At 43.7% G+C, this 27118-nt stretch overlaps 5 protein-coding genes across 9 annotated transcripts; 1 reads left to right on the top strand and 4 right to left on the bottom strand.

Annotated features, from left to right (window-relative positions):
* Nucleotides 1–757: 757 nt before the first annotated feature.
* On the bottom strand, nt 758–3634 carry LOC115784288 (piggyBac transposable element-derived protein 4-like). The gene is made up of 2 exons (XM_030735454.1): nt 3382–3634; nt 758–2447 (listed from the first exon to the last, which is right to left on the bottom strand). Exons 1-2 carry the CDS (start codon nt 3504–3506, stop codon nt 758–760), a joined length of 1815 nt encoding a protein of 604 aa, XP_030591314.1. The 5' UTR covers nt 3507–3634.
* Nucleotides 3635–5030: 1396 nt separating this feature from the next.
* On the top strand, nt 5031–7241 carry hmox1a (heme oxygenase 1a). Of its 2 annotated transcripts, XM_030735596.1 has the most exons (7): nt 5031–5169; nt 5253–5302; nt 5413–5524; nt 5608–5823; nt 5904–6176; nt 6343–6514; nt 6912–7241. In XM_030735596.1, exons 2-6 carry the CDS (start codon nt 5253–5255, stop codon nt 6505–6507), a joined length of 816 nt encoding a protein of 271 aa, XP_030591456.1. In that variant the 5' UTR covers nt 5031–5169; the 3' UTR covers nt 6508–6514; nt 6912–7241. The 2 variants fall into 2 exon arrangements, with proteins under 2 accessions (XP_030591456.1, XP_030591454.1); XM_030735594.1 differs by having other exon boundaries at nt 6343–7241.
* Nucleotides 7242–7248: 7 nt separating this feature from the next.
* Nucleotides 7249–11763, bottom strand: mcm5 (minichromosome maintenance complex component 5). Its single transcript, XM_030735514.1, has 16 exons — nt 11442–11763; nt 10995–11121; nt 10784–10912; nt 10529–10701; nt 10288–10443; nt 10019–10188; nt 9763–9934; nt 9560–9671; nt 9327–9470; nt 9138–9203; nt 8871–9047; nt 8679–8791; nt 8451–8579; nt 8200–8342; nt 7870–7997; nt 7249–7602 (listed from the first exon to the last, which is right to left on the bottom strand). Exons 1-16 carry the CDS (start codon nt 11612–11614, stop codon nt 7501–7503), a joined length of 2214 nt encoding a protein of 737 aa, XP_030591374.1. The 5' UTR covers nt 11615–11763; the 3' UTR covers nt 7249–7500.
* A 777-nt stretch (nt 11764–12540) lies between these two features.
* gcat (glycine C-acetyltransferase) lies at nt 12541–16571 on the bottom strand. Its single transcript, XM_030735561.1, has 9 exons — nt 16285–16571; nt 15443–15573; nt 15259–15360; nt 15041–15187; nt 14633–14787; nt 14301–14383; nt 13905–14076; nt 13549–13670; nt 12541–13066 (listed from the first exon to the last, which is right to left on the bottom strand). The coding sequence occupies exons 1-9, from the start codon at nt 16544–16546 to the stop codon at nt 12915–12917; spliced, it is 1326 nt and encodes a 441-aa protein (XP_030591421.1). The 5' UTR covers nt 16547–16571; the 3' UTR covers nt 12541–12914.
* A 2173-nt stretch (nt 16572–18744) lies between these two features.
* On the bottom strand, nt 18745–26865 carry tom1 (target of myb1 membrane trafficking protein). Of its 4 annotated transcripts, none has more exons than XM_030735556.1 (16): nt 26690–26865; nt 23631–23715; nt 23461–23539; nt 23226–23375; nt 22983–23117; nt 22742–22873; nt 22402–22518; nt 22041–22171; nt 21884–21926; nt 21640–21772; nt 21419–21482; nt 21075–21144; nt 20715–20780; nt 20243–20305; nt 20039–20078; nt 18745–19158 (listed from the first exon to the last, which is right to left on the bottom strand). In XM_030735556.1, exons 1-16 carry the CDS (start codon nt 26739–26741, stop codon nt 19070–19072), a joined length of 1449 nt encoding a protein of 482 aa, XP_030591416.1. In that variant the 5' UTR covers nt 26742–26865; the 3' UTR covers nt 18745–19069. The 4 variants fall into 4 exon arrangements, with proteins under 4 accessions (XP_030591416.1, XP_030591415.1, XP_030591418.1 ...); XM_030735555.1 differs by having other exon boundaries at nt 22041–22174; XM_030735558.1 differs by lacking the exon at nt 22742–22873 and having other exon boundaries at nt 22041–22174.
* Between the last annotated feature and the right edge of the window lie 253 nt (nt 26866–27118).

A 27118-nucleotide genomic window follows, 5' to 3' on the forward strand; every position in this document is an offset into this window, starting at 1 on the left:
CCGTGGAGTAATCACATTGGTCATGGTCATCCTCCATATCATGTTCTCTTCATATCAAATGCATTATAAAGTCCTGTAATTCACTGCTTTTTATTTCTACAACTAGAAATTTCTCCTACCCCATGTGGCTGGGTTAATCAATATTACTGTATATAACCATGATTTCTAAGAGACAGCAATGTGAGAATATGAGTGAAATTTAAGGGGGCTGGATGATCCTGCACTTATACCAGCAGTTTCTAATGCCAGTGATTCAACATCCTTCAGTTTAAACACTTAAGCTCGCTGCGCTCACCTGCACCCCCTTCAGGAGCTCTAGCCAATGCTTCACTTATCTGTTTCAGCTTCTTTCAGTGCTCAAACTTCACCTGGTACTCCAACTGCTCTCATCACCTTTTTTTCCCCTCTAAATTTGGTTGACCTGGTCTCCACCTGCAATATTGTTTGTAGCACCACAACCCTGTCACAAACACTCAAGTTATATCAAGATATATGCATCTTTCAGTTTTCAGGATAGTTTGGGAAACAGAACGTGTGTGCTGTAGTGATGTGCTGTTTAAATATATGTTCTTATATGAACATAAAGACCAGGAAACAAACATATAGTAAATGTCACAAAACTTTATTTCAGAACACATAAGAACATGATTTTTTCTTTTTTTTGCTGCGGGTAAATTAAAAAAAAAAAAAATCTAAGAACCACAGAAAAATAACTATTTACATTTATGGCAAAGAAGTCCCCCCCCCCCACCCCACATTAATTGTGCCATGCTTCAAAGCAGTTTCTGTCTGCGATGAGACACAGGGCCACATCGCACTCCTTGCACTTCCAGGGTGTAGACTGATATTCCTTCTTCATCAGCCGGCACTGTACGCAGGTCCTGCGTCCATATGAGGGCCTCTTGCTTGAATCAGGTTGGTTGGAGATTGGCACGGGTAGGTGGCCACTCGATCCCTTGGTAGGAGGGACGGCAACTGTTACACCACACAACTGCGAAGTCAGCTCCTCCAGGAAGGCCCTGTGGGTCAAGGGTTCCTCGTGTTTCTCTCTGCAGAGCTCCTTGTGAAGGAGGAAGCTGTTGGTGGCTGCAATGTCCAGGAAGTGTAAGAACAGAATACGGTACCAGCATGATGTCTTGTGGTGTACAGAGTAGTATTGTGTCAACTGTCCTAACAAATCCTCAGCACCTCCCATGTATTTATTATATTCCATGACAGGTGTTGGGCATGGAATAGATTTGATGGTTGGCTTGCCATTCTCACTTTTCACTCTCCTCTCCACAGTGTATCCAGAGAACGCCTGGTGGACTGTAGAGCAGATACTGACCTCACGTGAGTCCTTCCACTTCACAAAAACTACAGGATCTTCACGGATCCACCTCAGGGTGCCTTTAGGGTCCTTTTTCTTCAGGGCATTTGATTGTGTGGTTGGGCAGCCTCTCCTATTGTCTCTGTATGTTCCACATGCTCCTATATTGAGGCTCAGCAGGTCCTTAAAGAGTTTTGGACTGGTGTAGAAGTGGTCCAGAAACAGGTTATAGCCACTCCCCAGGTATGCAGACTTTATCAGGGTCATGATGGAGTTGTAGGCAAGTCCAGTGCCTGATTCAAATTGTGACTTTCCAGTGTACACAGCAAAGTCCAAGATGTAGCCGCTGCTGCTGTCAGACAGAACAAAAAGTTTGAAACTACACTTGTTTGGCTTTGCTGCCATTTTCTTAATTGATCCAGTGTAGTTCTTCCTCACCATGGTCCTCTCATCAATAAGAAGGTTCTGCCTGGGGTGATAAAAAGCTTTGCAGGCATGCCTGATGGTGTCCATCAGGGGCTTCAGTTGAAACAGATGGTCGTATTGTGACGTTCCCTTTTGCCTGTTGTTCTCAACATCTTTCTCTGGATCACTCACGTGGATGTTCCAAGATATTGCCTGGTACCTGTCCTGTGGCATGACATCAGCCGGAAATGGCACGCTGAAAATTGTGTTCTTTTTCCAGTAGTCACAGATGTTATCCAGTTTCACTAATGAAAAGAAGAAAGTTAGTCCCATATAATTTAAGAACTCTGGGATGTCAAGGTCAGTCCACGGATACTTTTTGCCTTTCGCAATGTTTTTGGCTGCTTGTTTGTTTGTGTTCTGACAAAGAGTTAAAATGGCATCATTGCTGAAAAACAGCTTGAAGAGGTCCAGCGGTGTGTGCTTGTTATTTGAATTTAGTTGATGTCCGGGGGGTCGGGCTGGGATGAACCTATTAGGCACTGGACAAAAGTCTGGATCTTTCTCTGTTTTCCAGGATTTGGCTGAGACTGCTGGATGTGGAGATCTTTTTCTTTTCTGACCAGTTGTTGCGGTGAGTGAAGATCTGTCTTCTTCAGGATAAGCTGAGTTGCTGGCATCTTCTTCACCAGAGGTGCAAGGCTCTTCTTGCCCCTCCTGTTGATCATCGTAACTAAAAGAAACAGAATAAATATTACGATCATATATCTGTGGCCAGTGTTTTTGTAGCTCACATTTTACACAGGATGTGCTTATAAGAATGGCTGAAACTGCTAGACCAGGGGTGGGCAATTCCAGGCCTCGAGGTCCAGTGTCCTGCAGGTTTTAGATGTGTCCCTGATCCAACACACCTGAATCAAATGGCTGAATTACCTCCTCAGTATGCAGTCAAGTTCTCCAGAGTCCTGCTAATGACTTCTATATGTGATTCAGGTGTGTTGGCTCAGGAACACATCTAAAACATGCAGGACACCGGCCCTCGAGGCCTGGAGTTGCCCACCCCTGTGCTAGACCTACCCCTGGTGTAGGTCTAGTCCCCATCCCCCACAACAATGTGCTCTCCAGCCAACCCAAAGACTATGGCTCAAGCCCACCCCCCCCCCCCCCCCCCCCCCCCCCCCCCCACACTGTGCAACCAACAGCCAGCAAATGAAGTCCAAAGGTGCGAACCGCACACGTAGTACACGTTTTCATTTCACTGAACCTAAAACACCGTATCCAGTTAAACATATGCTGACCTACTGCCATCAACTGTGATACAACCCCTAACTACTCTGTCTTTATTTACTCCAGCCCCGCCCCATGTGCCATACCGCACTCATATACTGTGACTATTCTTCTCATTTTACCCAGTTTCTACCCCTCATTTATGCATTTATTACCATCTCCAAGCACAAAAATCTGTCCTGTGCAATATTCATCTAATCACTGCAGTAGAGGCTCTAATCTCTGTTTACTCTATTTAACTTGTTTTATATGGCTGCCTCACAGTCTATAAGTTTCTATACCTGATTAATATGCACATACAGACTTGCTGCAAACACCATCATACTCTGCCCATACCGTGGCCCTAAAACAGCATTATCTCGTAAACACAGTTTACTTACTCTTCCGCTGGATCGAGCCCCTCTTGGTAAGCCAGCTCATCCTCCGTGAGAAAACTTTCTGCTCCGGACTCTCCTTCGTCCTCGCTCTCCAGTAGTTCAGGACCTGCTTCGTCGTCTGAAGCCATTTTAGAAAATAAAAAAAAGGATAAAACCCTTCGTATGAAGCGGGTGGCTCTCCGAAGTGAAGTATTTATTGTTTCTTCTTCGTTTTTTTACTTTCTGCGTAGCTATTGGCGGCAAATTTTCGACGGGCACAGAGTGCTTTCTTCTGACATCACTTCCGCTAAAACTCACAAAAAATAATGGTGCAGCTTTAGGGCTCCTAAGAATGTATCGGAAATAAAACAACTCTTAGCGAGCAGTTCACTAGTTTATTTGAATGTTTGTGATAGCCTTCAAACTGAAAGTCATCTCCTTATCTAAAAATAATTCATCTTACTGAAACAACTGGATTTAGTTTAAAATGTGCTTTCATTGTTTCTAGATTTTGTTGATTGTTATACGGATTTGGGTGGTCATATAAAGCAGTGCTGTTAGCTTCAGAGTGTGTACAGCGGAAAAGAAGATACTCAGGTGTCCAGTATGTTTGATTCTTGTGGCCGCTGTCTTTTCTTTTATTATTAACTGTGAATTTTAATATTCTGGAGCTACTGCAGTTGTATAGAGTTAAATTCCAGCTTAAATACAGTTAAAAAAAAAAAAAAAGTGTAAAATGTAATTCAAAAGATAGTGCAATGATTTGCAAATCTCATGAATCCATATTGTATTCATAGTATAACATATCAAATGTTTAAACTACAATTTTAAGGGAAAATAAGGTCCTTTTGAAATTGAGGGCAACAACACCTCTCAAAAAAGAGCCACTATGCAGCATCCATAAACATCTGGGAATAAAGGAGCTGGACGTTTGGGAGAGGAATGTTTCTTTCCTGATCGGATTCTAGCTGCTCAGCAGTCCTGGGTCTTCCTTGTTGTAGTGTTAGTTTTGGTCTGGTCTGCAGGTAGGGACTCTTCTGCTATGTGATGGAACATTTCTGCGTTCATAATTCCATCAATCTCCAACACCACTGGCTGAAATGCAGCCCAAACCATGACAGATCCTCCACTGTGGTTTAGCTGCAGCCTCTCACTGTTGTACCAAGTTTTGATGTGGGATCCTAATATTTGGAGGCAGTCTTGGAGTCCATAAACCTCTCGTCTTTCTGGGGCCTCGTGGTGCAGCATGGCATCTAGTCCAAGACCTCCTTTTCTGTCTACTGGTCTGTTAATGAATGTAGATGTTACTTCTTTGTCTCCCCTCAAGGACTCATATGGCACATGGATACATGTGTACCCACATGAGTGGGCACAGCATAAGCTTTACACTTAATGCTGTGAACTAGATTCTTATTCTGAAATTTAGCAGTTTAGAAGCAGTTTAGAAGCATGAAAAAAAGAAACATCGCTCTACTCTTTTTAAATAGATCCCATCTCTGTTTTTCTATTATTAAAGTGAATACTACAGAGTGTGTGCTGCATTTTTGGTTGTTCTGCCTCATCATGTTTTCTGATTTTGCCACTCTATCCACAGCTGCTTTGTCATGTGAAGCTGAAGCAGCCCCAGTAACATGACTCAGCAGTCACACTTCCCATTTGACTCAGCAGCTCGAGCATCACGACTGTATAAAAGAGGAGGGAGAGAGTCGAGAGGCCACGCACTCAGGACCGACCACTCAGAGGAAGCGACACTTGACAGGACACACAGCAGCCAGCGCCAAGGATCGAAGACTCAACTCCAGTTTATTGAATGTGAGTGAAATGTGTTATATCTGCGCACTCTTATTATTAATATTTTTTGTATTTATATTAAACTAATTAAACCATTTGAACAGATGGACACAATGAAGAGTGCAAGGAAAGACGATGCAGGAGAAGTTGGCAGGTACGACAGTTTTTGAATTAAATCACTGAAAGTTTTCGCTTTTTACTCTTAAAGATATTTTAGGATGTGTTGGATGATTGTCTTTTTTTGTGATTACCGTGTGCCCTCAGTGATTTATCAGAGCAGATTAAAGCAGCCACTAAGGACAACCATGTGAGGGCTGAAAACACACAGCTGATGCTGAGTTACCAGAAAGGACAGATCACTCTGGTTCAGTACAAGGTAAAGTGTGTACAATAGCAGGATAAATAAACCACTTTCTATTCTTTTCCCACCTTCAACCCTGATCTTTTTGTGTCTTTTAGGTCCTGCTGTGCTCCCTCTATGAGATCTACAAGGCTCTAGAAGAGGAGCTGGACAGGAATGCTTCCCATCCAGCTGTTGCACCAATTTACTTCCCTCAGGAACTTGCCCGTGTGGAATCACTGGAAAGAGACCTCGAGCATTTTTGGGGCTCTGAGTGGAGGAAGAAAGTGATCGTCCCTGCAGCTACACAGAGATACGGACAGAGGCTGCGAAAGGTGAGTTCAGTGTTCTGACATGATTCATAAGTCCGAGCGCACAAGAACCAGCTCAGCACTTCCCCTTCCTACGTTCTCAGATCGGCAGAGAGAACCCAGAGCTGCTGGTGGCCCACGCCTACACTCGCTACCTTGGTGATCTCTCAGGGGGACAAGTGCTGGGAAAAATTACCCAGAAATCTCTCGGTCTGATCAGCAAAGACGGGCTGTCGTTCTTCCAATTCCCTGGCGTGAGCAGCCCCAACCGCTTCAAGCAGCTGTACAGGAGCCGGATGAACAGCATCGAGCTGACGGAGGAGGAGAAGGCTGCGGTGCTGGAGGAGGCCGTGCTGGCCTTCGAGCTGAACATACAGGTGAGCGATCTCAGGGATCAAACAGCGGAGTCACTGTGCAAGCAGTGACCCAAAATAACATTAAGAATTGCTTCACATGTCACACTGAATCCAGCTGAAAGAGGAACTGAATCTGAAGCACACAGAGCAAACACGCTGATCGTTTTTAACCCTTGTTTTCTCGCAGGTTTTTGATGACTTGCAGAAAATGCTGAGTGTCGCAACGGAAACTGTAAACCAGCCAAGCGACAGATTCCCAGCAGCCATCCTCCGATCGTCACCCATCCTGCAGTACACCGTGGGACTGTGTTTGGCACTGGCCACTATTGGAGTGGGAATCTATGCCTTGTAGACTTAGCAGCACTCACAGATGTAAAAATGTGGTTGTAGCTTCTGGGTGTGAAAAGTGAAGCCAATGCTCCTTAAACCAGCATTCTTATAAAGGTCAAAGGGGAAAAGAGATATGATTTCAAAAGGAAATCCTGATGAGTTTATGGTCTCAATTAACAGTTTAAAGCATAAACAGAAAAGATGCATGTAGCCATTGTGACGCCACCTATTCACTAGTCTTAGAATCACCATGATTTACAAAAATGGGTTAATTTTCCATTCATTGTGATCTGAAACTAGTGACCAAAGCCACAGAATTATCAGGAAAGCATTTACTGAGGTCATAAAGGTTTCTAACCAGGAGTCGCCCCCTGGTGGTGAGAATACAGGTTTAAAGGTATCTTGGCTTCACTTTACAAACCCAGAAGCTACATTAATCTTTTATATCATTTAAGGTTTGAAGTCTTGCTGAATGTAAATTATATTTTGCAAGGCTTTGTGGCGTCACTAACCAGTGGGTGACATAACTATGGCTCCATCTATCTTTTATATACAGTCTGTGACATGCACATATTGCACTTTACTCAGTTTTGCTTACTAAAATGGAACTCACGACTGAAATTTGTATCAGCTATCAAATCCAAACAAAAGCAGTGATTTTACTGAACTTGCTGTTTGTATATACTTCAAACTGTGTCTCTGTAACTGCCTTTATGATCTTTTCAATTAAAAAAAAAAAAAAAATGCTCTAAAAGATTTAATATGAATTTGAACATTTTATTTATTTTTAACAGAGCACACAGGCATTAAGTAACATCTTTAGCTTGATACAAAGCACTATGACCAACTTGACAGTGACACCCTTTATCCACCGTGTTGACGTACATCCTGATGAACTGAGCATTACTGCCAAGATGGGACATTCCAACATTTCCACTTTCAAACAGAACCGCATAAACAGATCACAACTATTTACAGCAACAAAAACGGGGGTTATCTAATAGAGCGCTTTTCTCTACTTGACTCTGTAGAGGACTTTTCTCTGCATACGGTGCTGAAGCTCCCCCCTCCTTAACATCAGGTGGAGGACTTTGTAGATGGCGTGCTCCGGATATTTCTGCAGAAAGGACAGAAACGGGTCACCCACAGGACTCAGATCCAAACGGTTTCCTGATGGCTGATGTTCACTTGTGTACAAGAATTGATTTTCAGGCCCGTTTTTACATGCATTTTAAAAGAGAACTGAACAGTGTGTCCTATAATCAGCCTGGTGGAAAACACCAACACATGATGTCACTTCTGTTAATACCCACACAGGCATTTGGCTGGGAGAATAAATGAGTGTTCAAATGTTTTTATCCCCTGTGGGAATTCTCAAACCCACCTGTTTGGTGAAGTCCTGTACGATGCTGTGCTCGGACACCTGCGAGCCGATCGCAAAGCGTCTCTTCAGCTGCTTCTCGATGCGTGAGATCATTTCCTGGTCCTCCTGAGAAGTGAAGCCCTCCGCTCCTAGACATGAAATATGGTTGGAGAGAGGTTTTTAATGCACTGCATCCAGGTGAGCGGCGTGCTCAGCTGAGGTCTAACAGTTAGCTCCGAGCACTGACAAATCAACCTCAGCTTAAAACACCACCTTGTCTCTTGCAGTCAATGCACAAAGAAGAACTTTGATGCAAACATGTACTAAACTCAAAAATCTGACAACACACACCTGAAAGGCTGCCAGATAGAGCAGCGTCCAGAGTGGAAACCTGGAAGAGCCTCAGGGCCTCATCGACCTCCTCTTCTCCAGCCACGGCCTGCAGCTTCATCTTGGCCAGGGACTCTGCGATACGCACGACCGCCTCCAGCTGCCTGAAACCCAGAAACATCAAAAAGATGATGATGGAAGAACATCCGAGTACCAAAGCTGGCACGAAAGATGCATTTTCACTTCTAATGCGACTTCGAAAACAAACCGACCTGACAGTGATGGGGATGGAGGCCCTTTTGTCAGTCTCTCTCTCATGCTCGCGTGCGCCGCTCCTCATCACCACGTATCTGTTTTTTAGCTTCTCAGCAGCCGCAGCAGACAGCCGAGGACCACACTTACTGTAAAACACGAAATTCAGGAAAACAAAATGATAATTACATGACTGTGCGCTTGATCACAGAGCTTTCCCACAAATCTATGAACTGAGGAGTACTTACGCTCTGGCATAACCAATGTACTTCTTAAACGTAGCCAGTGGAATCTCGCCCTCGACACCCTCGGTCTGCGTCTGAGCGCTGAGGTGGACGTTCATCACGTGACGAGCCAGCGTCTGCAAGCACATGTGTTCAATGGTTACACTCAATTACACTCAATTAAGGGTTTAAAGCTGCGGCCGCGAGCCTCCTTACCATGTCTCTCTGCTGGTCGTGCTGGTCTTTGATGATAAAGATCATATCAAAACGAGACAGAATGGTGGGCATGAAGTCAATGTTGTCTTCCCCCTTTGTGTCGTCCCAGCGGCCGTACACGGAATTAGCCGCTGCCAGCACCGAGCAGCGAGAGTTCAGGGTGGTGGTGATGCCAGCCTGGGGGTGGGGTGGGGGTGTCCATGTGTTAGTTTGCCTTCAGTACAGTGAGAACATTCTGCTTTCCTTACATGCATTAAGAAGTCATACCTTAGCGATGGAGATGGTCTGTTGCTCCATGGCCTCGTGGATCGCTACTCTGTCATCCTCTCTCATCTGAAGAACAAACACTTTTGTGAGATATCGCAAACAGCAACAATGTTGACAGACATTTTCATTATTGTGCTGTTTCCACTTCACACAGCTTCTGAGCTTACAGCTCGCGCCACTTTATTTTACCTTGTCAAACTCGTCGATGCAGACGACTCCGCCATCGGCCAGCACCATGGCTCCCCCTTCCATGATGAATCCTCGAGTGGTGGGATCCCTCAGCACAGAGGCGGTCAGACCAGCCGCACTGCTGCCCTTCCCTGAGGTGTAGACCTGACGGGCACAGAGTCGAGGTTCAGGATCAGTGGGCGGATTCACACGTTATTTCTTTAAGTGAAGCTAATCAACTCAGGATAACTTACTCCTATAGGCGAGCACCTCTCCACGAACTTCAGCAGCTGAGACTTGGCTGTACCGGGATCACCCAGCATCAGCAGGTTGATGTCGCCGCGACGAGTGAGACCATCAGGCAGCCTAAAAGACAGGAAATGAAAGCATTAGTGACTGTGTCAGGGAAATTTAGGGGGAAAAAATGGGGGTCTATGGATTGTGTTTACAGCCTTACCTCTTTCTTGAACCTCCAAATAACAGACAGGTAATGGCCTTTTTCAGATCATCGCTGCCATAGATGGATGGAGCTACAGACTGTGCAAGAGAGTTGTAGATGTTAGGAGAAGCAGCCAGTGCCCTCAGTTCCTCCTCTTCTTGTGGAGAGACTGATCCAGTGGTACCACGGCCTACAAGAGAAAATATTATTTATATATATAAAGCTTGGTTTGCATGACTGAAGTGCATCAAATTTTATTGCAAAAACCTTTTACCTGCACCCTCTGTGTCCACCTGGATACCAACGACTCGTAGATAGGATGCACGAATGCCCACTCCAACACCTTTCTCTTTGCCTTTGGCCTTTGGTGCAGCTATCTTTTTGATGGAGTAGATACCCATGATGGTCACCCTGTTGCCTGGGACCACGTGGTCACACAAATACCTGAGAGAAAGCATTTATTTATTTATTTTTTTTTAAAGCCACACCGCAACAGGAAAATACCAGTGTCAGGTAATATTTTCCTTTTGGGTTTAGCCTTACCTGTCGCAGTACAGTTGCAGGTGGCGGGGCATCTCTCCGTGTGGCACAGCATCCGGAGACTCCTGCAGGCGCAGCGTCTGGAAGTCGACACAAACGCAGCGGTCTGGGATGATGAAGTAAGGGTCCACGGGACACTTAGCCCTGCCGGCAGGCTCGCTGTGAGGAGAGGGAACTCGTTAAAGGCGATTCTGCGTGACAAAGTCAAGCTGAGAAACATGAACTCCCAGTCGGTCATACTCACGAGTTGCACTTGCGTGGCAGGGCGTAACCCTGCAGGCCCGGAGGCAGGGGGATGTTGGGGATGACGGCGCGACAGCCGCGACACTGCAGACACACCTTGGTGGCCTTGGCCTTCACTGCTGTGGCAGAGATGATGATGCCGTGGACCTTCACCAGACGAGACACCTGCTCAGACTGCAGAGGAGAGACATAACAGAAGTGTGATCAACCTGTCAATAACAACTACAATATGAGACACAAAGAGCCACGCGAGTACCTTGAGGCTGCGGATGGAAGCGTGATGTGCATCACTCTTCAGCATGACCTGAATGTCCTGGACCGTTTCCTCCCCAACAGGCCGCGGACGGGTCACCTCATCGGCTACATCCTTGGCAGCTTCCTCCAGCTGTAAATTAAGGCAAACCTTCATATGACAGCATCGAACAGATCGGCTACTGTGACAAAGTTTTGCGAGGTAACACACTCACCAGAGGCAGGTTCTCAGTCGGCAGCTTGTAAAGGCAGTCTGACAGATCCTCATCAAAGCTGGCTAGGTCCTCCATCTCCACCTCCACCCAGTACTCCCCCAAGGTGTAGTGTCGCTTCAGCTCATCTCTGATTTGACAGTTAAACAAAGCTTTTAGCACAAGTGAAAATGCTGCATACTGGACAAGCCTTAAAATGAGCTTTAATGGCAGATTGGTGACACTGATAACGATCTGCTGATTCACTAAAACGCTGATCACAATAGAGGCCCACACATTCCCGATTATCCCTCTACGTGAGGCCTACATTTTCAACAATTCAACAGCCCCTTTATGTGAGTTATTATTAGCTACATTCCCATAATGAGATCAGATACTGGACGCTTTTTCTGTGCGGTAAAACTCCACTGTATAATAAACAACAGCACGGTGCGATCACAGTGAACTTACCTGTATTTATACGTGAAGCCGGTGCGGTCGGTCCCCACTCTGAACTGGCGGAGGAACTCACGGAACCGCTTCTTGATCTGAATCCGCTTCTGTCCGCCTTCGTCCACGCCGGGTCCCTCTCCACCTCCGAAGCTGTCGCTGTAGTACACTCCCGGGTCGTCAAAACCAGACATGCTGAACGAGGTCGCAAAAGACACGACGAGAAGCTGAGCGTAAAAATAAGCCCGACTTTTCCTTATAGGTATAAGAAAAAACTAAACAGGACGCACACTGATGGACACAAAACTGCTCGCCGCGTCTCTTTCGCGGGAAAAACTAACTCCTTCCCTTCAGTTTCCCGCGAGCCGCTTCTGCGTGCCATTATTTCTGGCCCTCCGATTGGCTGAACGGAGAGGCCGTGCATTGCTATTGGTCAGAGGGACTCCTAGGAAGGGGGCCGTCAGATTAAAGGTGGAGCTTGTGAGCGCTGATGGCGCGAAAAAGACGACAGGAGGAGGGGACAGGCAAGCGTGGAGAACAGCTGCAACAAAGCAGGAGTTGTTAAGCATATTTACCTGAAAGAACTGAGTGCAGTCTCCGTTTGCTGCATGTCATTCTTTGCACAGTCCAGTTTCAAATGTGCCACGCTCTGTCTCTTGCTTTATTGACAGAATGATTACTGACTGGCTCGATTGTGATATCAAAAAGCTATGCAGGTGAAGCTTAAATATGCAGATAACAAATTAAAGGAAAACCGAACACAAAGTCTCTCAAGGGGTGGAGCCACCACATTCCTCCCAGAGCACCATAAATAGACTTAGATTCAAGGGTTGTTGAAGTCTGATGCAGGGATGAAACCCATTATTCTGAAACAGATTTAATCATTTGGTGTTTTGATGGGGGGGGCAGTGCTATGCATCACTCTGCATAGCACTGCTTTGAATCCAAGCAAAGTGATGCTGAGAAAAGCACGTGTGTATATATATATATATATATATATATATATGAGTATGATTTTTCCCAAGCTTGCATTCAGCATCGCAGCTGTTGAGGAGAATTATGAACTTCTCTATTAAATAAAACTCAAAGCCAGTTTTTTTTTCCTTTCATTTGAAGGGTGAGTTTAATGTTTACCATCACACATGCTAATAATCTGTGCACAGTAGCATCACTAAACGGATCACTGTTATTATCACAATCACCTGAATCATCTGTGGGATGGATAAATGCCTGTTCAGATTCAATAGAAACATTTTCTTGCCCGTGAAAAGTGTGGAATTAACAGCCCTTATTTGCTCCGATATAAACACCAACACTTTAGCAAATGTGCTTTATTCAGTTAAGCAAGCACTAAAATAATATTCACCTCCAGTGACCTGCAAATGTAACTAAAATTCCCATCAGCATAATTCATGGATCTTGAGTAACAGGCCGGGTGACCTGCGATGGCGCGCGGTTTCCTGAATAATTCTGATTCCAGCTTATTTGTTTGATTCAGGAGATGACACCATGCTTCCTGCCAGTCTGGATGAAAGCGTCAACGCAGCGGTCGATGTCTTCGTCCGTGTGCGCTGCGGAAATCTGGACACGGATTCTTGCTTTTCCCTTTGGTACGACTGGGTAGGAGAATCCAATCACGTAGACTCCTGTGGACAGAAGACACTCGCTAGTTTCAAACATTCTGTGACACACCAGGACCTTGTGGAGATAGTGACATTGTTTTTCCTGGAGAAGGAAACAGGTTCAGATGCTCTCTGCTAAGTGAGTCAGTTTCATGTCTCCAATGTGGAAGTGCCAAAAACTTTAATTAAAATGGCTGTACAGTTAATTGAACTTCCAGCTTGTCCAAGAAGTCTCTGTGTTCAGCTTTGATGAGTGACACTGCAGTATTTTAATCTTATTAGCACTAATTAGCAGGTGTCCATGGAGCACATCCATTCAGGTGGGAGCTTGCTACCAGGGCTTACTGGCATGATAACTTAGCACTCCACTCGTTTATTAAAACACAATCACTTCTGATTCCAAAAAAAACAACACAGCAGAGGCCACAATCCTAACATTATGGCTTTGAAAACGGGTGACATCGTGGTGGCTAAATCCATCTAAAATATACAGTCTGTGGTCTCACCGAGTTTCAGCATATCATCAGCCATTAAAGTGGCCAGCCGTGCATCGCCGAGCATCACAGGACAGATGGGGTGAGCTGAGCCAGCAATGGTGAAGCCAGCTTGTGTCATCTTGTTCCTGAATCTGATTCGACAGCAAAGAGAAAAGTATTATACTCACAGTAGCAAAAACTGTAACCAAACTAAGAACACTTTCTCTATTTATGGGGTGGCTAAAACCACCTCTAAGGAGTATAAACCTTATCATTGAGTGCAGGAAGCTCTATATGTGATATTAATATTCCTACAAATAAACTCATTGAGGTTCATGATGTAGAAGACTCCTAAAAGCCCCACCCTTCCTTAGAACAACACGTACCTCATGGTTTTGGCTGTCATGCTTTGTGCAATCTCATTGGAGGCAAGCAGGAGCTCCACAGCCCGTGTGGCACAGGCCACCACTGGAGGGGGGAGGGCGTTGGAAAACAGGTAAGGCCGCGAGCGCTGCCTGAGCAGGTCAATGAGAGGCTTTGGGCCAACTGTGTAGCCACCTGAGAGAAAACAAAACAACTACATCACACCCTGTGCAAGTTTGTTACAGTCACATTTATCACAGTAGAAATCAGAGTAAATATCAATAATTAACTGTTCAGGTGGATGGATGCACCGCACCAAACAAATGGTTCCATTCTACGTGTGTGATGTACAACTTTTTACTAACTTGTTCCCTGTAAAACGATCTTGTGAGAGTCTTTATGTTCAAATGGGATCATACCTGCTGCTCCTCCCAGCGCTTTTCCCAGAGTGGAGTTAATAATATGAACTCTGTCCATCACTCCTAGGAGTTCATCTGTTCCTCTGCAAATTAGAGGGCAGCAATAGCATTAGTTTATCACCTCTATATAATAGCGAGAGCTAAACGCCAATGTGGTTACTGGAAGATTTCAATTAAGCCGACTTTGGCGACACCTAGTGGTAGCGTTGAAAAAGACACTTTCAGCTTTTTAAAGGGCTTCTTAGTTGACTTGTCTGAACACAATTTAAAAATGGAAAGTGACCATTCATCTTTTTTTAATTTGCAAATTTTCTTTCTATTTTCTTACCCACCTGCCCCGAGGCCCTAGAAAACCGGTGGCGTGACATTCGTCTATAAACACCATGGCTCCGTACTGTTCAGCCAGGTCACAAATCCCTCTCAAGGGAGCCACATCCCCATCCATAGAGAAGACCCCATCTGTCACCACCAGGCGCATACGAGATGACTGAGGAGGACAAAAGAGAGTGCGGACGATCAGTGGAGTGCAGAGCTCATTTCACAGGCTAATCAATGCCATGAATGCATCATAAACCTGTAATGACCTACGTGAACGCCTCTGAGTAAGCTGTGAGTTAATGTTGTGTCTATAAAACACACCTGGAGACAGTTTCACCATTTCCTAACACATTACAAGGAGTGATGGAACATCTGCATTGCCACTCTTCTTGCTCTCCTGCAGCAAAAACAAGGACACACACCTGAGCCTCTTTGAGCTTGGTTTCCAGGTCACTGAGGTCCATGTGTTTGTAGCGCAGCCTCTTTGCTCGACACAGGCGAATGCCATCGATGATGGAGGCATGGTTTAGCTCGTCGGAGAGCACTGCATCATCTGGGCCCAACAGTACCTGTTGTGAGGATAATTTATTATACTGATCATGATGGGGAAATCCTTTGTGTTGAGTAAATGCAGACCTACCTCAAAAAGTCCAGCATTGGCATCAAAACAGCTGGCATAGAGGATGCAGTCCTCTCTCTGGTGAAACTCGGCAACTGTTTGCTCTAGCTTTTTATGCAGATCCTATAAAGCATGCAATACACAAAATTGACCTCATGGAATTTATCAGCTTTAGGGTGATATACGTAGTCATTAAGCACCAGACCTGCGTCCCACAGATGAATCTGACAGAGCTCAATCCAGCACCGTGCGTCTTCAGAGCTTCGATTCCTGCCTGGACCACCTCTGGATGACTGGACAGCCCGAGGTAGTTGTTGGCGCAGAAGTTCAAAATATCTAAGAGAGAGAGTTTTCAGATGGAGAAACAGACAATTAATTTTTAAAAATAAAGAATCACTGCTCCATTATAACCGCTTAGAGCAAGTCAAAGCCTGGAGTGGAAGTTCTGCTTGTATTTTTAGGCTACAGGCAAGACAATAGAAACAAAGAGTGACAGAGAAAACAATGTCGGTCGTTTTAGCACACGAGGGGTCATGACCTCAAATCTGTGCCCATTCATAAATAAGCAGAGTGAATCTCTGGCAAGCTTTCATGCTGAAATGTAAACACTGATCGGCTGCTTTGCTGGAACAATAGCAAATGAGGCAGAGATTAACTGCTGCAGTGCGGTTAAATGCTAGACCCTTCACGAGGCAAACCACGAACTTTTCATTTTAAAAGCACAAACAGCTTTCTGTTGATGACACATGTACGAATTCATTTGCGCTCTTTAAACTTGCATCTCATACTTTTGCTGTTGTGCGCTGAGTTTATGGTTAATGCTTTTCCAACAGCTGTCCTGAGAATCGCCTCAGAAGTGCAAAAGCAGAGCAGCAGCAATGCTTACACGACTTCAAGTTCAACAGTGAGATAAGAGCGTGGCAGAAGTGAAAAGCAGCAACAACACGTCTCTGCTTACCTAGGATGGTGCGTTTAAGGACCGTCACCAAGGAGGGTGTTACCGCTCACTTATAAAAAACGCTGTAATTGTAAACTACTCATACTCACTGCCACGACTGCCGTCCACGCTGATTTGAGGACCCTGCTTGGAGGTGATGATCCTCTCCGCTTTCCACGTCCCCGCGGCTCGGATCGTTTCGAGCTCGTGTTCTATCACCGCCCGGGCTTCAGCGACAGCGGCGTAGCTGCGGCTCAGGGCCGAAGCCGAGCACCGCAAGACCCCCCGGACCGGGGTCACCAAACTCCGGGCAGCTTTTCCGAGAGACATAACGGTGAAGTTGTGTGCAGTTAAATATATCAAGTGTGGCATGGAAAGGCTGAACGTAAAGAGCAGGCGGGGTTGCGTCACATAACAAGGGTAGGCGTATGCATGGGAAGCCAATCAGAGCGCAGGGCCGCTGGCTGGTGGCTTGTTTTGTCCAATCATATTACAGACAGTTTTTACTGGCTCATCTCCGCTTCGGTAGTGGACAGGCTGATACAAACTGCAACAGCATTTGACTCATTTTAGTCACATTTTAGTCAGATTTCCTATATTTACAATAATTCCAGCAGGCTGCAACTCAATGGCATGGAAGGCAGCTTCAGCTACCTTGTTCCATCTATGCCTATGTTATAAAGAAAACAAAACAAAATTTCTATCAATATTTTTGTGTTATTTGTATTATTTCCCAACAGTTCCTTTGCCACTACCAAATTCTTTTTATGACAAACTTAACAACTTAATCAGTCAATTCATCTGGAATAATAAGCGAGCTAGACTCTGCTGGGTGGAGGTAGACTAACTTCCTAATCTTAGATGGCACTAAATGGGTGCGCAGCTGTCATCAGCCTCATATTATTTTACTCAGCCTCACATCCAGCCGGGTTAGAAATTGAACAAAAGTCCAGATTTACCTGTAAACGTGTAAACTTAGCACAAAAAGCCAGGAAATTTGTTGATTATTTCTTTGCTCTAACAATGCTTCATGGCAATAAATCTTATACTGTTGGAAAGCCTGTTTATTTCCCCTTTAATGGAGCCACATTTGTATAGAAAATGCATTTGTGGGCCCAGCAGCAGAACTGAGTATGTGGGTTGTGCCCATGACAAACTTGCCAAATCTTTCTCTTAGGATCAGAAAATACTGAAAAAATACAACCCTCCCCTTTTTGATTAATTACAGTTTGGCATGCTACACATAAACATATAAGCGATATGCCAGCATTATCTCAGTTTACACCTTGTTAAAAGGATGGGGGATTCAAGTCATGGAGTATAGAAGGAATTCAGAAAGTGAGGGACTTCTATGTAGATGCAGTGCTGATGACTTTTGATCAGTTACATGAGAAATATCAAACTTCCAAAAAAAAAAAAAAAAAAAGCCATTAAATATTTACAGTTGAAAAGTTCCATTATTATCAACAATCATTTGTATTCCAAATCTATCAAAATTAGAAGAGCCAATTCCTGACAATTTAGAGAGGAAGGGCCAACTTTCTACATATTATAGTATACAAATTATTATTGATGAAACGCAGCACAGGATAAACTGAATGCCTGGAAAGATATCACATCAGAAGAAGTTGATTGGAAAGTGTGCAAAAGCTGGTAATAAATAGACTAAAATTCACTTCAGTATAAATGACTGATGATGACGTATATAACCCCTGTCAGTCTTCACCATATGTCTGTTAATATCCCAGATGCGGTAAATGTCTTTCACTGCCTGTAGAAATGTTATAAAGCATTAAGTCAGATGAATTCATCATGAGCATCTCATTAAATGTTAAACTCTTTGTGTTCAGGCTGTATCTGAAGAACTTCACACAAACCCAGAAGCAAACTAAAATACTGGATTTTGGGATTCTTCAAGTCAGGAGAGCCACTGCACTGTCAGCTTCTTCTTTGACACAATACGACTTTGCTCAGCCTTGGAAACCAGGAATATAGAAAAAAAAGGTTTATTGTTGCTTTATCATGAGTGTATTGTTTTAACTCAGATGTATCCAAGTTTAATGTATGTGTGTGTGTGTGTTTGCAGATTTGTGTATTGTTCTCATGGTTCCAGTTTCTTAGTAATGAAAAGTCAATAAACATATTTGAAAACAAAAAAAAAGAATCCACCAATCTCTAGTTAATACTTTTAGTTTAATATGACAGCAGTGCGTCATCACTTCTTGTTAAATTTCAAGTAAAACATCTTCATAGGGTCAAGGTGGATGTGAAAAACTCATCACTCTTCATCATCATCCTCCGTCAATAACGACATGAAGCCTCAAACTATTACTGCAAGTTATGGCTGAGCTTCTCTTACAAATGTTTGCTACATTGACAGGGGCATTTCTGTACCTCATCATCATCTTTAACTATATATATATATATATATATATATATATATATATATATATATATATATATATATATATATATATATATATATATATATATATATATATATATATATATATATATATATATATATATATATATATATATATATATATATATATATATATTTAACAGCAATATAATACATCACCTATGTTGCAAATTTTGTAACAATATTGTCCTTTAACAGCAGGAATGTAACCATAAAAAAATGTGCAAATGTTTGCTCATGGATAAACCCTCGAAACAACATCAAGTAAAAACTTCTGTCCTCCATCAAACATTAGTTTTAAGTTAAAAACAAACCTGCTCCCCAGCAAAAGAGCAGAGCACACATGTACAATGTCATTTCCCACGTCGATTTGTGCCATTCAACCATTCATTAAAAAAAAATCTCTATTTTCCAGCAGGTGGTGCAGGAGCTTCATGAGTAATGTTAGTCTTGGCAGGTTTATTGGAGACTTAAGACTCGGAGTGGTCCTGCGAGGAAGCTCTCAGTGACGGCAGGCGCTCGGCTGCTTTCGCTCTTTCTGCCAAAAACCTGTCAAACTCTGCAGAGGCAAGCAGGATTCACTTTATCAGACATCTCAAGGAAAGTTACTGCGCTGAGTGAACAAAGTGAACTGTGATAAGACATGTGTGACTTGTTTATGTCTAGTTATCAGTCCTTGAAGTAGTGAAAACTTCTGGGTAAAAATGTCTCAGAAGTGATTAATTACCAGGGCAAGAGTTTGGAATGCTTGAGGAAAAATCCTCATAACCTTTTTGGAAGAGGTACCATGGGGGTGCTATTTACCCAGTATTAAAGCCTCTAGTCTGCATTTCACCAGTAGGTCAGATATTTAGCAGCAATCTGGTTGGACAATAATCACAACCTCAAGTTGTGTTTGCAGTTTCAGCACAGACTGTATATAAAAGATGGATAAAGCCATCAATGACAACGCCCATTGGTTAGCAATCCCATAGTAAAGCCTGAATCTGAAGATTTTAGCTGTCACCACAAGTCTGGGTTGGATCTGAGTGAAAAAAAACATGGATATTGCATGCTGATACTTTAGCAAGCTGTCAGTCAAAGATCTAAATCCATGACCTAAAGCATACCCTTGTTTATGATCCTTTTTGACTCTAAATGGGACGATCGAGCTGTATTGGAGTTGAATTCCCATAGATTTCTAAATGTTCAGACTTCATTCTGAAACCAAACACTACCCCCTGCTGGGCATTCGGAAGAATGCAGCACTTCCATGTCAGCTTCACTTTTCAGACCTGGTTCATTGTTTTATATACAGTCTATCAGCTCTACATAAGGCCGCACATTTCACTACAAATATTCCAGTTTAATATAACCAAACAAAGAGAATGCGCACCATTACTGAACTGGATTATAAAAGCTACTCATTTGAAACAGGATGTAAGGGCAAAGATCCTCACCTTCACTGGTCACGCCGTCCGAGTCCTCAAAGTCATCGTACTGTGTCATAAACACAAAAATATGTTTGATTAGATTTTAGAATAATTATGTTCAAAATTTCAAATTCACTCAATCAGCCTCATGCGGATACATCTAATCATTTCACTTTTAAATACAGTTTCAATGAATGAATGAATAGATATCCTTTCACATTTCACACAGACCTCATCATCCAATTCAAGCCATTTCTCAATATCATCCATTACACTGGACTGGGTGATGGGAATCTGAGAAAGAGAGAAGAGCAACAGATTGGGCAGGGAACCACTGATAAAGCTTCATGAAGATATAGCAACGCTACCAAGCCACACAAAAAACATACAACAGCAATAACAACACTGAAAAACAACCACGTCGCTAAACACAGCATTCAGTGAAGGGAACTTCAGGCATGACAACAATGCAGTACATCAACAGTGCGCAAACCAAACACTGTCATGCTCTTAAGACTCCACAACTGGTCATGCAAACCTTTGCGCTTTATTTCAATAACTGAACCACCAAACCCAAAAAAAGTGACTCAATCCAGACCACAGTAAAGTAAATCAAAACTATGTGAAAAGAACCAAAAGACAGACGGTATGAAAAGGTGAAATCAATGTAAAGCCAGGACACTTTTTAAAAATTCACACCCACCATTCCCCTTTTAATCATCCAATCTAACTTTGGTGAGGAGCTGCGGGTGGAAGCTGGACTGCCGTCCTTCACGCACAGACAGAGTTCATTCAGGAGGAAAAGTTACTCAAACAAAGGGACACGCACACGTTCACCAAAGTACGACTCAGGCCTGTAGCTCAGATATTATGTACGACACTTGTTACTGTGTAATACACAAAATCTCAGGATTTCACTTGTGTATGCGGTTTAAAATAGATTTAGCAATATCATCGCTGAGTTTTCTGGTGGTCATGTTACACTTGGGGGTGGGGGGGTGGGGGTGGGGTCACTTATAGTAGCTGATAAATCGAAACCTTTTAAACACACATCTTTGCTTACAGGTTCAGTGTTTTGTAGTCTGCCGTCCTGAGCTTGAGCAAGACCGTCCACTACACCTTCACTCCCATCTCTGAAACACAAGAATTGAACTCTGGTTAGCTGCCATGTAGGCTGCTAACTGAGACTTACACAGAGTTATATAAATGCCAGTGCTGTTTCGTCTCTGTTCATTTGCTAAGCGTTTTTCTATACCATCCTGCTGTGTGCATTATTCTGATTTTGTCTTAAAAAGAAACGTTCATTTGAATTTTTTCACAAGAACTGAGCTACTCCACAAACTGAAAACCATCCTCCTGCTGTACAAACATCTGCTTGCCTCTTCGAGGTGACAAATCTTTCTGTACCTTGGTCTTTGTTGACTCAACACATTTATTTTCTGTGATAATGTGTCATCTGATTCACTTGTACCTGCGAGCAGAACAGCAAAAAGTTACAAATAAAGAGCCAAATAAGAAGTAACCACACTGCGCATGAAATTAGGGCTCATTGCATAGTTCATTTTTTTTACCTATGCTTCCCATGATAAAATATATAATGTAAAAATCTATCAAAGCACAATACTTACTAAGTTTTGCCATCTGACTGGACAAACTGTCCGATTTTGGAAAGCTCAATGAGCTGTCATTGGTAACTGAAGCAACCTCTGATTGGCTGTCAGTTTTCAAATCAAGGTCTGTTAGGTTGACGTAGGTGTGGCCCTGAAAGACACGGATCAAAAGAACACAATTTAACCAGTTCACACGGTCAGGACTTTTGAGCTGCGAGGAAAGAATAACAGTCAGTTCAAAGATGACCGTCATGCTCTTCACCTTCTGTGCTGTGTTTTGACCATCTGTTATCCGTCGTTCAAACCTGCCAACAACGGAACAAAATCAGCACGTGCAGAGACATCTGATGTTGAACTATTACCGTCCTCTTATTTTGTCAATAAATGAGATGCTATGACGGTAAGGATGATGCAGGTACCTGTGGTAGCGACTGAAGGCAGAGTTCATTTCATCGTTAGTTGCCAGTAACTCTTCGATCAGCTTCTCCTCACTGAGCCTCGGGACTATCTTCACTATCCTGTCTTGCATTTCCTTACATACTGTGTATAACTGCTAATGACACAATCAGACAAAGAATGTGTGGGTGGGGTGGGGGGGGTTGAAGGGCCAGATGCAACACAAAACGTATAAAGTAGGAGATCAGTTAAGGGTAAGGCAGCGTTACTCAACATGAATGGAAGGAAATGGTTTTCTTGCGATGGAAATCACAGAGAATGCTTCACGTTCATGTAATAAAAACACAAGCTTGTTTTTAAAAAGTGACATTTTTTTGTTTTTACCTCCAACAGCTCCATATCTGCTTGTTTTACCGTAACTGGATCCAGCTGACTCATCAAATCTGACATCATAGTCAAGTTGCTGCGAACCACTCCTAGCTCTGCCTTTAGCTTCTTCACCTGGAATATCAACAGCACTTACTGAATAAACACAGCTATAGTAACTCAGGGGATGAAGGCAAATATTGATTTTATAAGGGTTGGAAGCAAAAAAACTGAATTAAGAAGCACAGGTACAAAGAGGAGTTTTGCAACTGCACTGTAACCAACATAGAAAAAGCCAGTGATTAACAGGAGTACAGTGAAATTTTAATATGAGTAAGTCTCTTTTTAGTCCCATCACCTGGCTAGGAGTCAAGGCATTGTTTCCCTCAAGGGCCAGTTTTAGATCAGAGGTCTGAGGTGGGATGAGCAGTTTGGAAGAAAGGCGTACAGCAGGCAGAGTAGTAACAGCAGGCCCATTGCCAGGCAAAGCCTGATAAGCAAAGGCAGAGGAATGACCAGACAGAAAAGAGACCAAAGATGATGAAAGGCAACACCCAACTGTTAGGACTAAAACAAAGTTCCCCCAGCCCTGTCTCCACCTTTTTGGGGGCTTGGGCTGTTGTGTAACCTTCCAGTTGAGTCATGGGGAACTCAAGTCCTTTCCGTCGCAGGTCTTCATACACTGACACCACGCCCGTCAGGTCGGGTGAGCTGCGGAATGCATCAGCCCACGCCTTCACAAGAGAAAACCACAAATTACTACCAGTCAATCAATGTGACGACACTAAAGACTGCCAACAACTTGATTCTTTTATTCCTTTCAGCCACACCTCACGCCTCACCTGTATGATGCCGAGCACTCTGTCATGTAGGATTTGTGGAGGGTTGTTCCTCGGGATGATCGACCGCACCAGAACTCCTTCTATGAAATCACGTGTTGTGACCAGAATGTGAAACCTGTAGCCGCAGTTCTTCACACAGGTCTCCAGGACCTGAAATCATGGAGGATCAGAGAAACACCTTACTGATTATAAACTATGCACACCTGATGAGAACATGAAAAGAGTCAACACTCACAGTGAGTGCCAGCATAACCTCCTTGAAGTTCTTATTCCCCACAACCCTTTTCTTTATGGCTCTGACTGCGTCTTTGGGTCTGTAATTACATTTTAAATGGTCAGTGGCATGTAACCTCAAGAGGACTAGCTGGTTCCTGATGCTAACAGATAACAAATGCACACACACACCCTTCCTCTGAGCTGTTGATCATGTCACAGATTTCCATGTTGAGTTCCCAGTCTTCAGATGGCAGGCTGGAGCCGGTTGCGCGCTCTGTGAAATGTAGGTGAGCACATGGAGCTGGTTAATATGAAAGAAACATGTCACATTGTTACACTGTGATTATTAGAAATGCAATTGTGCATAGTACATGTTGTACATATCACTAACAACACATAGAGAAATTCACCTCAAACATAACACTTTACTACACAGTATTTTCTTTCTATCAGTTCCTTTGTCAAGTTTGTGATCAGGTGGTGTTCCACAGGGATCAATCTTAGGACTGCTGATTTTTTTAATATATTTAATTAGAGAATATGGCTTTTAGTACACAGGAAGCAGACAATATAGAGCCATAGTCAAACTGTAACTTCCAAGCTTTATACTGAAATTGTAAAACCTACAGCCTTGGAGTCTTTCTCCCCAGTATACAATGTGGGTGGCTTGCTGTCTCTGAAACCATTCAGTTGTTTTTTTTTTTTGTTGTTTGTTGGTTTGGTCTTTTAAGTTGTAGTAATTGCAATATTGTATGTGTAATAATGTGTCTTTTACAAACCCAAGTCTGAAAATGCTGATACGCTGTGTCAAATATAAGTAGCTCATTTTGAATTTGAGGGCAGCAAAAAAAAAATAAATCATTCAGTTTTGTTGCCCTTGTCCCAACAGGGGGCAAAAGGAGGAAACAAAAGGCTGGAAAGGTAAGTGGTACTAAAAAGCTGGAGGAACATTTTGCAACTGAACAGCTTAACTGACAACAGGTCAGTAACACTGGGTATAAAAAGAGCATCTTAGAGAGGCAGAGTTTCTCGGAAGTAAGGATGGGCAGAGGTTCACAAATCTGCAAAAATCTGAATCTACAACAAATCTGTAGATGTTTAGCGAGTAGTCTGTAAGTGTCTGCAGACACTGTCAGCATCTTCCATGCAAACTACTAGAGGCCAAAGCAATCACAAGGAGGCTTTTGGTTCAGCACCAATTTCTCAGCCTCCAACCACTCACAACCAATCAGGGAATACACAATAGGTGAGACCTGACCTCTCTAAAACTTTTTTTATGCTTGAGCAGGGGTAGCATGAAGGCTGTCTGAGGGCAGTCCCAACCTGGCTGTCTACATGCAGAGAGTGATCGTTGTTGTTGAAGGCAGTTTACAAAATACATGGTACAACCAGTCTGTGGGCTACTCTTGCTTGTCCTGTCGAGTCGCAAATTGGCGACAGGCTCGAGTCCTGGCCTGTCCCCAATTTGCCTGCTTGTCTTCCCCTGTATCTTTCCCCCATTTCCTGTCTCCCTCCACTGCCGATAAAAGCTGCTGTGGCCAAAAATGCAAAAAAAAAAAAAGGCAACTTAAAGAAAATGAAGAGGAATTATCTTTTTGGGAGTGAAGAAATGAAAGAAAAAAGAGGAAGAGGAGAAGAAGTAAGACAGCGGGGAGAGGAGCAGATAATAACGATTAAATATTATGCTAAATAACTAAATGCTGCTACTCTGGCCTTAACTGTGGGGGAGAGACATTTTAATATTGCAGCTTCCTTTATCATCACATTATTTCTTTTGTTTACTTTGTCATTTAACATGATAGCAGGCTAGTGTGTCCGGCTCTGTGTGTGTCTGGCTGTGATGTGACCGAGTCAACAGTTTGCAGCCGGCAGTCAGAGTTGGGACATAGCAGATAGTAATTACAGTATTAACACTTAATAACCAGTCAGCTTAGTCTGGGGCATTGTTACTAAAATAAACATGGCTGCTGCCATTTCTAGATTAATGTTTCACCTCCATTTTATATGACTGTTATTGGCGTCAGATTATTTATAACATAATGGTGATGACAGCTGGTCAGAGGGGCCCCTTGTGAATTTTTGCCCAGGACCCCAGCAGACTCTAGAACCACCGCTGGTCTTAATGGACATATAACTTATTTATGAGCTACAGGTGTAATACTTGGGCAGCACGGTGGTGCAGTGGTTAGCACTGCTGCCTCACGGTTAGAATACCATCTGGAAGGCCTGGGTTCGATTCCACCTTGGCCCAGGCCTCTCCCTCTCTCTGTGTGGAGTTTGCATGTTCTCCCCGTGCTTGCGTGGGTTTCCTCCGGGTACTCCGGTTTCCTCCCACATTCCAAAGACATGCACTTACTGGGGTTAGGTTAATTGGCTAATCTAAATTGCCCATAGGTGTGAATGAGTGTGTGAAAGGTTGTCTGTCACTCCGTGTTGGCCCTGCAACAGGCTGGCGACCTGTTCAGGGTGTACCCTGCCTCTCGCCCTATGACAGCTGGGATAGGCTCCAGCCCCCCCGCGACCCTTAACAGGATGTGCGGAAGCGAATGGATGGATGGATGGAGGTGTAATACTTATAGTCAGTACTTACAAACAGTCTTTTTTTGGGGATTTTAATCATTTAAGGGTGTGAAAGCTAAAATTTGGACGGGCTCATCAAATGATTTAATAAACTTAATCTACTGAAGTTTCTATACAACAGATGGAAATATTAAATACACTGTATACTAGGCTATATTTATGCAAAAGATTACAGTTTGTGTAAAGAGTCATAATGCAGCTTCTAGTTACATCTGCTACATATATTAGTGAACATCTCTGAATTTCCATCAAACAGTGAAAGCGCATCATTATCACTGGCTACAGCCAAATGTGCGGCAGATTTGGGTCAGGAGGATGTCGGTCACTTTGCGGCCCGCCCAGCTATATTTGCACGTTAAAACAGAGCCGGCGACAGCCAATCAATGGAAGCACCCCAGCGTCTTCCTCCCGCCTCTGCCAAGTCATTGTCTCATAGGGGCGTCAATCAAACCGTAAGCCGTCGTTCTTCTGTCAGCCTTAATGAATTTAACTTGCTTTCTATTTTCCTAACATAATCGCATCATGAACGCATTATCCCAATAAAATCCTTGACACTAAGAGAGCACAGAGCAGCTCAGCCGGGATGCGACTGTTGGAGATGTAACGCCTTTGCAAAGGCGCCTGAGCCTGACTGGAGGTTTTTCTTTCTATGCAATGCACAGACTCACCGATCCGCTGTCCCACGGGCGTGCTGAACGGATTCCCCATTAAAAACTCCATGATGAGCACGGCGAGGGCCCAGCGAAGCACCGACGTCCCCGGGCCGAGCCGTATGCGACAGCAAGCGGACCCGCTCTCTCTGCGAGACTGCTGCGGCTCACACAACAAAGTGGGGCACCAGTTGAACTGCGTCATGCGTTTTAAAGGGAAAGCAGCCCGCAGTTATCAGATGGTCAGCGGACCAGTGTTAGTACAGCGTGCCTGCGCCACACTCAGGCATTCTTCATTGCTGCACACACTGCTGCGACCCTAATAATAATACTGTAATAATAAAAATAATACTGCTGGCATACGGATGTGAGAGGCAGAGCACAGATTTTGGGGAAGTCTTACCTCCTTTAGATTTTGAGTTTCAGCCTCTGCGTTAAATTTTACGC

The sequence above is a fragment of the Archocentrus centrarchus genome, chromosome 8 (genome assembly GCF_007364275.1).
Source record: "Archocentrus centrarchus isolate MPI-CPG fArcCen1 chromosome 8, fArcCen1, whole genome shotgun sequence".
Lineage (NCBI taxonomy): Eukaryota > Metazoa > Chordata > Actinopteri > Cichliformes > Cichlidae > Archocentrus > Archocentrus centrarchus.